Genomic DNA, 17,679 nt, shown 5'->3' with positions numbered 1-17,679 from the left:
CATTCAACTTGGACACAACATGTACATATAGCTGATAAATAAAAAGCTTTGACAATTCAGAACTAGCACATGTTTAACAGGCTGTGTCTAATAAGGTGCCGATTTTATTTGATTGGATTATATGCTGTGTGCATGCATAATATATATGGTTGGGATTTGGGAATGGAAGTGGTTGATGAGTAGGAAGGTGAAAGCTAAGTTGCTATATTTGACTAAGGCAGTTGCATTGCCGTATGGTGCATAAGTTGGACTTATTATTTTTGGGCTTAGTGTTTGTGGATACCAAACAAAACTGGATTTTGTGTTACATTAAGCTTGAAATGTAAATGTAAGCGTTAGGTTTATTTGGTCAAATATCACCACATACCAGTCACGGTCCCTGTCCTTGTCGTTGAAGTATTTTTATGAAATTGAAGGCACGCGCCCCACATACACACTCGTCGTTTTCATGCAATCAACCCTACGTAATGGTGCCTTTACTATACTGTTCCTATGCATACACTATGTTTGACGTTTCATAACAGTGCACATGCTATGCTACCATAAACCTCTAGCTAGCTACTACTTCATTTCCATTTTGTACCCACAATCATAATTTTTGCAAATTTAATTATTCTAATTCTGTGTTAATTAGGTTGTATCAGGTTTACTCTTTTATTGTGGTTGGTCATCATCAATGGGAATATGTAGACAAATTCACATGCACCTTTCTCCACAGTTTCTTGCGCGAAAGCAGGGTTGCGCAGTTTTGCCGAGATAAGTTTTTAATTATATCTAAAGGGAAGAATATTAATATATAATATACCACATTACTTGTTTCTTTTTTTGGGACGGGATACTACAACTACACAGTACACAGTACTTGTTCAAAAGAAATAAATAGTTCTGCAGCTAGTGCATTATGGCAATTAGAAGGGGGCAAAAAAATGTGCTCCTACCCTATATTATGCTTTCGGTGCCATTATGACGCTATATGATATAATGAGTCATCATTTTTCCTTTTAATTCGTACTAACTTTAATTTAATGCAGGCTTAGTACCATATCAAGACTGGAGAGTGGAGAGACCTTTTAATAATGGAAGTTTGAAATACAAGTTTATTCTTCGGAATACAAGTCTCGTAGAACATTATTTCAGCGTCTTTGAGTAAGAGAGATCCCATAATACAATATTGATATTGATATGAAATAAGTAAAAGCAAGAAATCTCAACCATTTTTAACTCTGAAGTTGTCACTGTTAAATAGCATGCATAAATTATAAATATCGTATCCAATTCAATCCGGTGAGGGGTGTAATCAGTTGCAGGTTGGAGGTTGTCTCTGTCCACGCTTGGACTCCCCAATCTTCCGGATGATGTAATCATCCCGACCGATCGAACCCTTTACTGGGCCCACATTCGCACTCACACTCCTCCCAACCGAAAACAACCAAATTAATCAAATCAACTTAATCACAAATTATAGCTGCTTGCTGTGGTGGTCCCCTCCATCCCCACCCCACGTTCTTTCCCTCATCATACCACCCAAACACCGCTCCCCCGCACGTGTCTCATCTCACCCATTCATCCCACTAACCCAACCATCCAACGGTCCTCATCTCCTCCCCCGCCTCGTCCCCACTCGCTCTTTGACCAAAGACCAAACCAAATATTTTTATTTTTTAGGAAACAAAAGATTACTTACTTATAAAATACAATACCATACCATATGCCCGAGCAAGCAACGAATATTATTCACCTCATAAAAAAAGCTAAACAAAGAAACAAAAAAATTCAAAGCTAAAAAGTGATCATCTGACGTCACCGTACCTTTGACTCGCACTCGCTCTCTCACATCTTTAAACACCCCTTTCTCTTGTCAGCACCACCTCTTACCACTCTCTCTCTCTCTCTCTCTCTCTCTCTCTGTTTTCCGTTCACCACACTTCACAGCCTACGTTATTTCTTTCTCTCGCTCAACTCAAGAGTGTGGCGGTGAACCATGGTGAGAGACGATTTATACATAACGGTTCCGAGCTTCTTCCGGTGCCCTATATCACTGGACGTCATGAAGTCCCCCGTCAGCCTCTGCACCGGCGTTACCTACGACCGCTCCAGCATCCAGCGCTGGCTCGACAACGGCAACAACACCTGCCCCGCCACCATGCAGGTCCTACATACCAAGGAATTCGTTCCCAACCGCACCCTGCAGAGGCTCATCCAGATCTGGTCCGAATCCCTCCGCAACTCTCCTGACTCACCCGACCCTGCCGACTCTCTCCTTTCCAAAGATCAGGTCCTAGCCGCCTTCGCCCACTTGCAGTCCCGCCCCCTCGACCGCCTCGAATCGCTCGCCAAAATCCTCAGTTTCGCGCGAGATTCTGAGGAAAACCGCAAGTATCTTGCGAGAATAGAAGCGTTCCTGCCTGCGCTGGTCGGTTTCCTCCTCAATGTTGACGACGATTTTCAGTTCCTTGAGCAGGTTGTTATGGCGTTGAATCTGATTCTGGATAAAATCCAAGACCGCGAGGCCTTGAAAACCTTGATGCTCAAGAACCAGAGCAGCAATAGCAGCAGCTGCTTGGATTCTCTGCTCCTCGTTCTGCAACGAGGAAGCACCGATTCGAAGATCTCCTCGGCTACGGTTTTGCAATCACTCGCCATGGATACGGAATCGAAGCTCTTGATAGGGGAAAAGAAAGGCCTAATTTCCCAAGTGCTCAGGCTAACCGCGCCGGACAAAGATCCAGCGGTGATCGAGAACGCCTTGTCGTGCCTTGTGGCAATCTCCACGGCAAAAAGAAATAAGTTGATGCTGGTGCATCTTGGAGCAGTGAAAGCGTTCTCGAAGCTTCTAACGGAATCGAGCGTGAGCGCCTCGGTGGCGGAGAAGGTGCTGAAGCTTCTGGAAACGGTGTCGTCAACGAAGGAAGGGAGAACGGAGATATGCGAGGACAGCACGTGCGTGGCGGCGATACTGAGCAAGGTTCTGAAGGTTTCGAGCGCGGCGACGGAACACGCCGTGACGACTCTGTGGAGCGTGTGCTATCTGTTTCGTGACCAGAAGGCGCAAGAAGCGGTTACGAAGGCTAACGGCTTAACGAAGATTCTGTTACTGATGCAGAGCAATTGTTCGCCTCCTGTGCGCCAAATGTCCGCAGATTTGCTTAAGATTTTTAGAGTAAATTCCAAATCGTGTCTTTCTTGTTATGACACCAAAACTACCCATATCATGCCCTTTTGATGGACAAGAAACAATGAAAAAAAGAATTGTAAATCACAGGAAATTTTGTTAGTGAATAGTGAAACATGCAAAATTAAAATTCATCTTCAGTTTTTCTCTTTAATTTCTCTTTTCTGGTTCCGTTTCCATAGAAAAATTTAATTACTGTAACACGTTAGCTGGGTCTTGTTCATGTGAAATTCGTTATGATTCCTTACAAGTTAGCTGGGATAGTTTGGGTTATGTTAGGGTTGAAAGTGGGTAAACAGAACAAAAATGTCACTGCATCTGAGAGATTATGTATACTTTTTTTACACTTGGTGGATGGTCCACTACACTATGGTCAGCAGAAAATTCGGCCACTTTGTATTAATAATGTAATTCACTTGTGATCGTATCTTTTTTCTCCCCTTTACCAAAAAAGTAGCATTATATGGCAATCAGGGCAGAGGAGTGGGCAGTGGCCCTTCCTCTTTGAATAACTCTACCACCTCCGTACCAATTAACAGTAACTGTTTAATTGAAAGAAATAAATCTTAATTAATGATGGTTAATTGAACCTCAAACAGACCATGTCACAGTTAATCCTAGTTCTCTAGTTGGGTTCTTTGTTCTTGTTTGATATGCAACGTTTTAACTAATTACAACATATAATACAATAGTTTTTTATAATTTGAGTAAAGCCATTAAGTGGAATACAGTGAAGTTTCACACTAAGGCCTTAAGGGATTGAATAATATATAGCGAGATTCCGGAACTATGCAGAGCATGAAGTATATAAGAGGACATGTATTGCAGCACCAGCACATATAAAATAAGGGGAAGAAAGTGCTGCGAAATGCTGAAATGTGATTGCTTTACTTTACTGACCGTAATCATGCGAGCTTTCTCTTTCAAGTTTCAATTAAGTATTGTTTTGTTTGGAAATAAAGAGTTGAAAAGGATGGGAATCCCATAGAAAAAGAAACGGCCTAAAAGAGTGGAGAGAGAGATACATTATAGGTTTGACCACTTCAATCCCTATGCAAAATATTTTGAGAACAGAAAGCTTCATAGGGCCCTAAACAAATGTCCTCCCTCAATTGTGTACACTTAAATTAACTTTGCTTATATCCTTATTAGTTATTACATAAATTAAGTGATCCATAATCTCGAGAAAAGGACCGCATTTACTTTCAACCCATGAGCCCAGGATCTTAATTAGATTAGTACACAAACAAACATTATTCAAAATTTGTTTGTCGTGTGTTGGATTTTCGTGCGTGAGAAGAATGTGGATTATTGGCTGCAAGTAGCAGCAATACCAATGGGAAAATAAAATTAAAAAAAAAAGTTGGGAACGCATGGTTCCCTCAAGCACTATCTCTCTCTTTTCTTTTTCATGTTCTTGTTGCTTTTTTATATACTATACATGCCACTCTTTCTCTAGCTCGTGGGATGTATTTGTAATTGTGTGTAATTCCATTACGTAAGGTGGGTTTGCAACGACCTTGTGATATATGAACCAATTTTTGTGTAATTTTTTTACACTATTTTTGTTATTAAGAATGATTAATAAAAAGTGAGAGAAGGAAAAATATATCTCTTAATTTATACCTATTTGTGTTAATACGAGTATTTTTAATGTTCAAATAAATATCAATAGTTTAATATATCTTTCAAAGATAAAGTTAAATAAAATAAATAAAAAACATACCTCTTACAAAGTTGATATATTTCTTTTAAAATGATAATTAATTACCATTATCTGAATTGTCAGGTTATCAATTTTGGAATAAATATTTGTAATAATAAGTTGATGATTCTATAGTTATCGATTTATAATATTTTAAAAAAATTGAGATTAAGGACACAATTCAGTCTCTATCTATTTTTTTAAAGGATAAGACGATTTTGGTATAAAAAATAGATACGATCTCTAATAATATTATTTTAGGATAATATAATTTTTTTGTTAAAAAATTAAAATAATGATAAAAATTATTTTGTGAGAATTTTATTTGTAATTTATGAAAGTTTTAAATTCTATAGAGTTCTTTTCAACAATAAAACCAACTACTATCACCACATTTCTCATCATTATGATCATCATTATAATTTCTACCTCTACTATTTCATATATTATCATTATCATTATTTTTTCTACCATTATCAACATCAATACCATCACTACTAATACTATCATTCTCTTTTCTCATTTCTTATTTGATGTTATGTTTTTTTTTAAAAGATCTTTATATAATAATTATTTTTTCTTCTTGTGACATCACCTGGTCAGGAATGGATCCGGTCTAAGAAGAGAAGAGGCACTTTTCCACTAAACTTTTAAAAAATTATTACTAATTATATATAAATAAAATATTTGTCTTTATTGTTATATTATTTTTCCCTAACAATAAATTATAAATGACTTTTTTGAGAATTATGTAAAAAGGATTATTAAGTTTAATATACAAAAATTAAACATATATCTTGATAAATTTGATTTAGTATCAAAAATAAAAATAAAAATAATAAGTAGTAATAATGTTATTTCTAAAACTAACTAATTAGTTAATTATTAAATCGAAGCTTAATTTTCTAAATATAAATAAAATTATTAATATTTTTAAAAAAATTGGGTAAGATAAGTATTATCTATCTGTTAAATAATAAAAAATATAATGAATTAACTTTTAGTTACCTAACATTAATTAATTTTTTATTATAAAATTTTTTTATTTTTAAAAAATTTAAGATTTAAGATTTATAATTTAGAATTTATGATTGAGGACTTATGATTTAGAATTTGACTCTTTAATTAAATTCTAATTAATATTCTTTGTTTAAACTCTTATAGATAATTATTGTAAATATATGTAAAATTATTATTTTTTTTATACTTATACATAATCCTAGTTTTAAATTATATTCAAATTATAAATATATTAATGTCCAATAAAATTTATTTTAATATATATTTTTTTTCTATTACTAAAATTTTTTTGGTCTATCTCCATCACTGCTTTCGGTCATAATCTTTCTAGTTTCTGCACTTAAATACTATTAGTAAAGGAATTTTTTAAAAATAAATTTATTAATAATCTGTGAGAAATTTAAATCCTACAAATTATAAATAAAATATCTATAAAATTAATTTCTATTATTATTTAATAATTTTTAACAAAAAATCTGTATTCTACCAAATAATATTATTAGGGTCTGAATTGTCTCTTTTCTTTAACAAGAATCAATTAATCCTAAAAAAAAATATAGAGAGAAGTCAAATTGGATTTTTACTCAAAAATAGCTACTGTCCAAACTATTAATCAGTTATAAGAATGGGTTAATACCATAAAAAAAAGCGTATAAAAAATGTGTGTAAAAAAAAGTGGTAAGAAATCGCCTCGCCTTTGTAATTGAATGGAATTCTGTGTAGTGGTAGCTAGGAACGAATAAACGCATTGGATCAAGTGAATGAGTGGCAATAATGAAATCGTTTCAAAATTGTGACTTGGTGTTTGACGAGGACGACGTGTGATTATTCCATGGGGTAGCATGTTGGGTGAACGTGGACAAATCACGTGACAGTTTTATATATTTATGGAGCTGTGTGAGAGTAACCCCATCGTTCAATTCCTTGCGGCCAAGGGTGGCTCATGGTTTGTGGGGGCAACATTGTCAATTTGTCATAAAATATTATTATTATTATTATTATTATTATTATGACCAACTTGACCAAAATACGATATGAAAATTTGCAGTTTTTGTAATGACAACTCATCATATTTTGGAATTGACGTTTGATACATCCTCAGTGGCTTTCCTTCTTTTCTTGCAATCTATGTGGAAGTCCCTTTGGGCTCAGGTGGTTCCGGATTTGAGACCAGAAAACGACACATGTTGAAGGTTCCTTTATGTTAAGGTGGCCTTTTTTGTTTTGTTTTTATTTTAGTTAATCCATGCCACGAGCAAGAGTCACCAAAATAAGAAATCATGGCTAGTACTTCAATGATTTCAATTGGGTACTATTTTCTTTCAACTTTAGTCTTTAGATGAGAGTGTAAAGGACGACCCTGAATAACTCTCGATACTGTGTGTCGACATGAATTCCATAGATTGCGGAGTTGTTGATAACTATGTCCATGCATGAATCAATAACCTCTTGCTATTGATACTTGCCAAGCTTCCAATGCCATGATTGAGAGAGAAAACCATCCACAACCACAAACGTTACTTAATTTATAACATATTATATTTCTTATTATACATCTGTCCTCGAGTTACAAAAGGCAAATAGAATGTCGTACGAGGAAGCTAAGTAAGATTCACGTGGAAGTTGGGCTTTGTTTGGTTACTCGCGAACCAGGAATGAATAGGTTAAGGGGGGAGGAACCTCCGAGTTGCATCCTTCGAGCTTGGCGAACTTTCAACGAGCGTCCAACGCCAAAGACAATGGGAGTACATGCAAAGAGATTCCGACATTTAAATTAGAGGGCTCTAAGAGGTGAAAATGTATAAGTGAAATATTTAAAAGTATTATTTGTGAGAAGCTAAGACTAAGAGCCCCTTTTTTATAAGGTACTATATCCCTGGTGGCTGTTTGGAAAGGTGGCCAAGTAGTGTCAACGAATCCAAATTTGACATTTGACATGTGGTAGGTTTGATGTTATAAAAATGATAGTTTGACCAAGATTACAGATGATAAATCCAGGGGAAGGGACATGTATTAGGAAAGCAGGAAATCGCGTTTCTAATTTTAATTTTTTATATGTAAATTATATATAAATTTTAATTTAATTTTTTTAAAATTTTATTTTAATATTATTTTATTGTGTAAATATTTTTTGTTTCCTTTAATATTTCTCTAGTTTCATCCTTGGTTAAATCTATTAATAAGGCATGGTTATAGTTTTGAATTAGAGAGAGAAAGAGAAGGAGAATTCATGATCCACCTTGTTATGTAGAGCTTCTTTGGAGGGAGAGATGTCTTCGCGGCGGCTCCGTCACCTTCTTCGTGGCGATGTTGGAAATGGTGTTCCACTTTTTCAACGCCGGTCAACAATCTTGGATCGCCAATCAGCATCTCTAAATTCCTTTCTATCGACACAGTCAGTGTTGGTCAGTTGCAACCGATACTTCTCCGATGTTCTTTTTCGACATATTGATTTTTTGACGGCGTCCTACATATCTAGCTTCACTATAATGAATCTCTTTGTTGTCATTGCTCCTGCTGTGTCTACTAGAAATCACCGATCATCATCATCTCTGAATCACTTTCCACCAAGACAGTTATCGTTGGTCCCTTACAAGTGGTGATTCCTTCCTTTAGCTCCATTGCAGGACATTTTTTTTCGTTGCTCAACTGCAACAAATAATAGATTTTTGGCTTTGCTTTTTTAATATTGCCATTGTAGTAAGAGAGAGAAAATTATCGTACTTTGCTAAGTCTAAATCACACATTAACATTTTTATTTAGGACTTCATTTGAAATCTTTATTACTATATATCACTAAATCATTAGCTAGTCAACTTTTGGCCTTTTAGCCACCAAATCTTTAACACCGAGAGAACTACTCTTTTTATAATGCATGTTGTTTCTAGTTCTAACTAATCTCGTTTACGAGAGAATTTGTATGAGACAATTTGTGGAGGTATATATATTGGTTAAGATTTATGGAAGTATATTTGAATCTACATGTTTGTTAGAAATGCTTCCTAGAAGGAAAGGAAAAAATTTTTTTTTGGGTACTTAAACAAGGTGAAAACATCTAAAGAGAATTATATAACACTAATCATACGGGGTAAGAAGACTCCTCGACAATCATTATCAATGATACCTTTTAAATCTATACGAGGATGATTTAAAAAATGAAAACCTAAACTTTTTCTTAGTGCTGTTTTTAGCGAGCCAGTTTGCACACCTGTTTTTTTCTCTATACACATGCCTAAACACGCCCTGCCAACTCATTTTGCGTAAAATTCCTATACTTTTAAGGGTATAGGTGGAATAAATTTCAAATCTTTTCTCATCAAGAGTGCTTGGAACAGTGAGAGAGAGAGAGAGAGAGTCAGTTTTTACTATAAGCTTCTTTGCTCCCAATTCCCAAGCTATGCGCATACCATGGAGGACACCCCAAATTTTGGCTTGGAAGACTGAACAGTAGCCCAAATTTTTTACAAAGCTTACAATCCATCTTCCCATTTCATTTCTCCTGATTCCACCACTCCCCGCTCTCCTAGGGTTTCCTTCCGAAGCACCATCGACATTGGTTTTTCACCCATTTCGGTGGAGAGGGCTTCCACGCGATTTGCTTCTCAATCCTTCTTTCCCATAGCTAAAAGATGTTCTGTTTGTTAAATGCTTATTCAACTTCACGAACCAAAGGTAAGATGCTATTTTTGATAGGAATAAAAACACACAATTTCCTACTAGCAAGAATTAGAGGAACAACAATATTCACTCAGAACAAGTATTAAAACCAGCACACTAATATCCAATAGCAGCAAAAAAATCACATAAACCAGAAATTAGAGACAAGCTAATACACCAAGATTTTTAACGTGAAAAACCTACTCAATGAGAGAAGTAAAAACCACGAGTCACCAAGACCAGGAAATAGCTTCACTATAATGAAAAATAGAATACAAGAGAGTCACAAATTACTGCACAAAACGTTCATACAACAAGCCAAACAACCCAAGCTTCCAAGCTTTCAAAATAAGAACAAGAAGATAAAAATACCACAAAAATAGAGCTACTGTTCGTGGCCAGTATCTCCAGCTACAGACATCGAATCAAAGCTCCAAACGGTGAAATCAAAGAACCAGATATGTAGAAGGCACTATCCAAATTTGAGCTCGATCCAACGGTTAACGAATCTGCAGCAACCAATTTACAGAGACAGGTTTGTGTATGTGCGAAAATAACTTTCTCTCTTCTTTTCTCTCTAGTGTTTGGTGTTCTCCTTTCAAAATGACCTCTCTCTATCAACCCTAACTCACCTCAGCCACTTCAACTATTTATGGGATTGGATACTAGCATTTGGACTTTTTGTCCACATAGGAAGGGAGCCCAAAAAACTCAACAAATCTCCCCCTCACGACTATGTGGAGGTAACCGCCAATCCGGCGATTAAGCAACAAACTTCAAACTTCCATCTTGGTAATGCCTTGGTCTTCATATCAGAACCATTCTCATCAGTATGAACCTTTTCAAGTTATAACAACTCAGCATCCAAAACATCACGTATCCAATGATACCTCACATCAATATGTTTGGATCAAGAATGAAAAGTAGAACTTTTACTAAGATGTATAGCACTTTGACTATCACAAAATAATACATACCTCTCTTGAGTAAACCCGAGTTCTTTCAAGAATTTTTTCATCCAAAGCATCTCTTTGCACGCTTCGGTAATGGCAATAAACTCGGCCTTAGTAGTAGACAAAGCAACACATTTTTGCAATCTAGATTGCCAAGACACAGCTCCACTCGCAAAGTTGATCAAGAAGGCTGAAATGGACCTTCTAGAGTCAATATCTCCTACCATGTCTGAGTTAGTGTAACCAACTAGAATAGGCTTATCACTTTCATAACACAACTTCATGTTAGAAGTACCACAAAGATATCTCATTATCCATTTTATAGTATTTCAATGCTCTCTTCCTGGGTTTGAAACAAAACAGCTAACACAACCAACAACATGAGCTATATCTGGTCTCGTGCACACCATAGCATACATTAAACTACCCACGGCTGATGCATATGGAACTTTTTCCATGTCTTTTTTCTCTTCATCACTTGATGGACTTTGCTTGTAACTCAATTTGAAGTGTGTAGCAAGAGGAGTACTGACGACCTTTGCTTTCTCCATTTAAAATCTGTGCAACATTGTCTCTATGTATTTCTCCTGTGACAACCAAAGTTTCTTCTCCTTTCTATCACGCTTGATTCTTATGCCAAGAATCTCTTTTGCCAGCCCAAGATCCTGCATTGCAAATGACATTGCAATTTGCTTCTTCAACATATCAATCCTAGAAGCATTCTGACCAACAATAAGCATGCATCAACATATATCAAAAGGATAATAAAATTATTACTAGCAAACTGTTTAACAAATACACAATGATCAGAAGTAGTCTTCTTGTAGCCTTGTTCTGCCATAATAGATTCGAACTTCTTGTACCATTGTCTTGGAGCTTGTTTTAAGCCATACAAGCTCTTCTTCAGTTTGCAAACATGATCCTCTTTTTCTTTTATCATGAAACCTTCAGGTTGTTCCATGTAAATTTCATCCTTAAGATCACCATGAAAGAAAGCAGTTTTCACATCCATCTGCTCTATCTCTAAATCAAGACTTGCAGCCAAACTCAAAACAGTCCTAATAGAAGATCTTCTCACAACCAGTGAAAAAATTTCATTATAGTCAACTCCCTTTTTCTGCCTGTAGCCCTTCACCACCAATCTAGCCTTGTACCTTGGACACTGAGAATTTTCTTCATGCTTCAACCTATAAACCCACCTGTTTTGCAAAGCTTTCTTTCCTTTTGGCAACTTCACAAGCTCAAATGTTTGATTATCATACAAGGATTTCAATTCATCTTGCATTGTATCAAACCATTTCTTATTGTCATCGCCTTCCATAGCTTCCGCATAGCATTCAGGTTCTCCCCCATCAGTCAAGGTTACATATCCATTCATGTTCTCCTAGCGACGGATGCCGCGACCCCGGTGTCTAGCCACGGCAATGAGGCAGCAGCTAATGCCCTTCCACTAGCTACCATCGTACAGTTGCGCATTTGGCCTAATGGCGGCACGGGTAAGTATTACGTTCAATGCTCATGTATTTCCTGTTTATTGTTTTCTAGTTTTATTGATCATGATTCTTGTTGTTGCTGAGATTTCCTAAAAAATGATTCATATTTAGTGGATTTAGGTTGATTTGGAATGCTGCTAGTTATTATTTTCTAGTTTTATTGATTAATGATTCTTGTTGTTGCTGAGATTTCCTAAAAATTAATTCCTGTTTAGTGGATTTAAGTTGATTTGAAATGCTGCTGATTATTGTTTTCTAGTTTTATTGTTTATAATTGCTGTTGTTGCTGAGATTTTTGAAAAAATAATTTCTGTTTAGTGGATTTATATTGATTTGGAATGCTGCTAGTTATTATTTTCTAGTTTTATTACTTGTGGGTTGTTGTTAGGTTTTTGCCGAACCTAAACGCGTGTATTCAGGAGATGATGAACATCATCAAGATGATGTACGACCAGCCCGACATAGTTACACGAAGATCCCTGCCGAGATTAGACAGCGCTAGTTTGAGAAATGGGCGGTAATTACTTTTATTGTTTTTGTTTTAATTCTTTTTAGCAAGTTTATATCCTCTATCTAATTTAACTTAATTTAAAGCTTATTGCAGCTGCACTTCATTTGGGATGTTAAGCATGACCTGACCATCTGAAAGATATTCGACTATAGGATGGGTTGACGGCTTCAGCAGATTCTGGATGATGTTCATCACGGCCGGGACCACGGGCACGCTGGCTCTGACCGAAGGTAAAGAAGGGTCTGTTTGTTCATTGGGAGACCGAGGGATTTAGGCATCGGCGTCTCACCAACCGAGCTAACAGGGCATCAGAGAGGTAATCAAATTACACCGGTGGCTCGACAACCTTCATGAAGACGAAGTCCAGGCTAGTATGTAGTCTCTTCAATATAGTTAATAACTTCGTTATGTTATCTGTTTTGCATATCATTATTAGGCATTCTAATAATTTTGTATTTCAATGTAACTTGTTAGTTGATGTCGTTGGACTACGAGGCCACATTGGCAGAGACCTTTAAGTACTCCCACATGCTAAAGGAGAACAAAATGAGATTTGTTTATCAGTAGTCTCAGGACCATTATTTGAGTAAACACACATCTAATTATCTTTTGCTATGAAATTATTAGATGTTAACTATAAATCTATCTTAGCTTGCTAATCACACATTAACTTGTGTTAATTGCACAGGAGTCTTACACACAAAGACTAGAGGCTGCGACTCAGCAGTCTCAGCAAAGTGGGGAGGAAGCCACTGATGGATCTGCGACCTCAGTGGTCGACCCTGATGCGATTTGGTGCGAGACCGCCTCAGCCCAGTACAAGAACCGCGTATATGGGATGAGGTCGTTCTTCATCAACAGCTCCGCACCTCGACGTTGAGGCCGTCATCAGGCTCTGCCACCAGTCAAACCGTCCAGCCCGAGAAAGGCATGGATTTGAGGCTCCAAGTGCAGGAGCTCCAGCGCAGCCTTCATCAGCAGGTTCAGGAGCTTAACGATTATCAGGAGATCATCACCCGCCTGGCGTCTACGAATGAGCTCAGGATGAAATTTGGGGAGTCACTGTAGTGGATGCAGCGTATGGAGACTCAGATGGAGGTGTACCATGTCCAGATGTGTGCCACTGGCATCGACCTTGCTGGTGACAGCAGAGCTGCTGATGGCAGCAGTGCTGCCGCAGGTAGCAGTGGTCTTACCGCAAGGAGTGTAACGACCTAACTTCTAGTACGTCATGATCGTACCAAAAGTAAGGCGTTACTAACCTATTTTCCTTTATTATCTATTTAATATTGAGTCTTTACGTCAGTATTGCGTTTTAGTTTTTAAGAAAATGCTGAAAAATTTTGTTTCTATTAATTAAAATCACATATCAAAGATCTTCAAATAATAATAATCACATAATTACTAATAATAATAAGTGCTATACAAATAAATTCAATATAAAACTCGAATACAATATCTATCCCCTGGATAAAATAGAAACTAAAGCAACAAAAGCGAGGGAACTCTATAAAAGCAACAATAATCATAAGTAAATCTACTAATCGTCAGCAGCTTCATACTGAGTCTTCAAACCTGTGTCACTGAAAGTGTGGAAAATTTTGGGGTGAGAACAAACCATACGTCCTCAGTAGGGAATGAAAATGCCGTAAAAGTAATGAATATAATACAAATAATTAACTTACTCAATAAAACTATTTTGTTAAACCTTTGGAAATACTTTTTACTTTTACTTTATATAATTAATTACCTTCTTCGCATTTCTGAACTTAAAATAAATCTCAATCACAACCCCAGCTCTTAGTCACTTCAATACACAAACTAATAGCACAAAAAACAGATCAACACACAAACAAATTGCAATAAGACAAATAGCACAATCACAGAGAAACAAGATAAACAAACACAATCAAATACAAATGTGCAAACAAGGATGGTGCATGTCTAGTCCTATCGCAGGTAATGAGCTCATTTGTCGGTTTCGACCCGCACCCGACGCAATCCGACTCGCAAGTCAGATAAGGCATTCCAACGGTATAACTTCTGCATGGTTCCAAACTCTTGCATGCGCTGATTCTCCAGCTGAAGTATGCCAAACATGACCTCTGCAAGTATTTACGGGCACTAATTCTTCAGATAAAGTATATGACCCTTTCTCCTGGAAGCCATTCCACATACACGGACGTTCCCGCACAACCATTCACATATAAAGCCCACGGCTTAACATTTTCACATTGGTACCGTAACTATTTACTTTTTGACACCCTCTCGTAACCTTTTATTCATTCATAATCACACATGTCGTGTCCTCTTTTCTTTTTTTCTTATTCTTAACAGACCGAACTCAAATCATAACTTTAAACAAAATCTCTCCTCAAAGGATTGGATTTAAAACTTTATACTTTTCTTAATAAATCGAATTCAAAATAGAATAAATATTTTCTTAACTAAATAAATCTCAAATAATTTAATTTTCCAAAACCAAATCTTTTAAAATAACATTTCAAACAAAGTCTTAAATTTTATAACAAAATTTCGGCAACATCTCCCTAAAATTCGGGCTATGTACCCTTCCAAGGTCCCTGCCAAACCATTTTCAATTCTCAAAAGTCATTGATAAATCCAACAAACCCTATAAATTGTCAAAACATTTATAAACCTGAAAGCTAACTAGGTTCAATATCAGAATCCTTTTCAACCCTCCATTCGTTACCAATAAATAAAACTAATGTTTTTTCAAACTCTTTCCGACAGTTTTGAATCCAAGCCATTCCTTATTTTAGATGTATAAATCAAACTTTGCGATACAAAGCCTTTTTTTCTCGATATGTGTAAATATATAAGCTAAATATTTTTCCAACATAGAATCATTTTTCAAAATAAACCTGTAAATCAGAATTCCAAAATAAAATAACTTTTTCGTATATTTTTACCGGAATTCGAACAAAATCTCCTCTTAAAATTTAGACTTCACCACCCTCACGAGCTCCTCCATTTTCTCAATATTCATCCTACTTTAATTTAATTTAGTAACCAACAGTTCACTCCAACATTCAATACAACAATATCCAATCAAATTAACATATTTAATAAACAACAATTCCTAAATCAGCTTGCAATAGTGCCCAGTATCATAGAATAAATCTCACATCAACAACCAAACTAAAAAATCAACATGACTAGAAATTTTAGCAACAATCATAGCATCAATCCAAACTTAATTCATATTTCAGTTTAGCAAATAACACTAAATTAAACACCATTCACAACCACAATTTAACCAATCCATATCAATTAGTCATACTAAACCCTTATAGATTATTAGCAATTATTCAATAAGTCTTTTGGGAATTCTTAAATTAAAAACTGTTGATTTTAAAATAAAACCCCTACCTCAACTCGTCGAAACTCACAAAAACCAAACGTGTTAAAACCCATTTTCCTTGCATCTTGCAACTGCCACAACGTCAGACTATTTCCGAAGCAACAACAGCGACTTCAAACACAGTATGCAAGCATCGATACTTAGTCCTATGACGAATAACGCCGTAAAACCTTAGCCTGATATAACAGAAACTGATATATCAAGGGTTCCAAAAAGAAATTACGTACTAGACTTGATAGAGAAACAAAAATGGCAGCGGCAGCTGAAGGGAACAACCACGTGACCCATGATAGCGGCTGTAGGAGATGGCAGCTCTAGGAAGATTCTGCGGTGCACCACAACTCGACAGCGGTACAAATGTAGCGAGGACGAGCTCAAACTCCTCCCCACGTGCAATAGTGCCGATGGAGGATGCGGCAGTGGCGACGACGATATGCAAACAGCGATGGCAGTCCTCTAGCTTCAACGACGGTGGTTCCTTCCTCCGCGTCTCTTCTCTCACGCAGCTCTGCTCGACAGTGGCTTCAAGACGGACCAGCGGCGGTGATGGCACATGTAGTGGTACTCACGATGATGATGGCAAGGTGTGGCGGCTGCAGCTTCTTCCTCAAGGTCTCCTAGTCGGCGCTACTTTCTCTCCATTCGCAAAATAGCAACAGAAAGGCATGAAGCATGGTGGCGTAGGCGACAGTGGGTTAGACGTGGCAGTGCGGCGCGACATCAGCTCCCCCTCTTCTTCTCCTTCTCCCTCGGTCCCCCTTTCTCTCTTTCCCTTTCTTTCTCTCTTCTTTCCTCCGTTAGTGTTGGTGTGTGTGTCGTGTGTGGGTGTTCAGAGAAAAAGGAAGGGGTAAGGCGGCTCAAGGCGAGGGTTAGGTTTAAGGCAAAATTAGTGTTTTAATTTGCAAATTAGGGTTTGGATAATGTATTAATTAAAAACTAAATTTAATCAATATAATTAATTTTAAGAATACTACTTATTTTTCAAATTACAATTATTTTTAGTTCAATATTTCTAATTTAAAATTATAGATAAATAAATAAATTCTTCTTTATTTATAAAATAAGGTTCGAAACTAAATATTTTGAAATTTCCATTATTTCTCAATTACTAGAACTTCATATTATAATTAAAAAATTACTCGATTTATATGTAAAAATCTCCGAAAATATAATCTTGATTAAATAGAATAAATCGTAAAATGACTTATATTATTTAATTTTCAAAAATCTTGGGTCTTACAGGTAGCTGCGGTAGCGCTGGTGGCACACGGACGTCGTCATTGTCTCCTGCACCGTCGACTCAGGGGCACGAGACTAACGACGACGATTACCTGGATCTGCAGATATTAGATTTTTGTATTATTGTTTCATATATTTATTTGGTGTATCTGATTTTTTATTTAATTTGCACATTGTATTATTTATTTATTCTAAATAAAAATTCTTCATTATTTATGAATTGATCACTAATTATGTGAAAAAAATTAAATTTAAAATTAAAATTGACCGTTTATTTAAAATTCCAAAAAAATGATGTTACTATCGAAATTACTGTAGGAATAATCCGATGGTAACATGATGCGAAACAACCTTTTTTGGCACCAACATTACCATCGAAAAAATCCACCAATAACCAATTGGTTTCCTGAGCTGGTAATCTGTCACAAAATCCGACGATAAACATTTACCGACAGGTTTATACCGTCTGATTATTTTCGACGGTGAATACGACAGCAATATTTGAAGAATTCAACGGAAAATCCGACTGTACTCAACGTTTTCC

The 17,679-nt window shown here is 36.3% G+C and overlaps 1 protein-coding gene across 1 annotated transcript; it reads left to right on the top strand.

Annotated features, from left to right (window-relative positions):
* The first annotated feature begins 1,715 nt into the window (after positions 1 to 1,715).
* Positions 1,716 to 3,306, top strand: LOC112791138 (U-box domain-containing protein 28). Its single transcript, XM_025833856.3, has one exon. The coding sequence runs from the start codon at positions 1,982 to 1,984 to the stop codon at positions 3,221 to 3,223; it is 1,242 nt and encodes a 413-aa protein (XP_025689641.1). The 5' UTR covers positions 1,716 to 1,981; the 3' UTR covers positions 3,224 to 3,306.
* Positions 3,307 to 17,679: the final 14,373 nt, after the last annotated feature.

This window comes from Arachis hypogaea, chromosome 3 (genome assembly GCF_003086295.3).
Source record: "Arachis hypogaea cultivar Tifrunner chromosome 3, arahy.Tifrunner.gnm2.J5K5, whole genome shotgun sequence".
Taxonomy (NCBI): Eukaryota; Viridiplantae; Streptophyta; class Magnoliopsida; order Fabales; family Fabaceae; genus Arachis; species Arachis hypogaea.
This window is presented reverse-complemented; position numbering and strand designations above follow the sequence as displayed.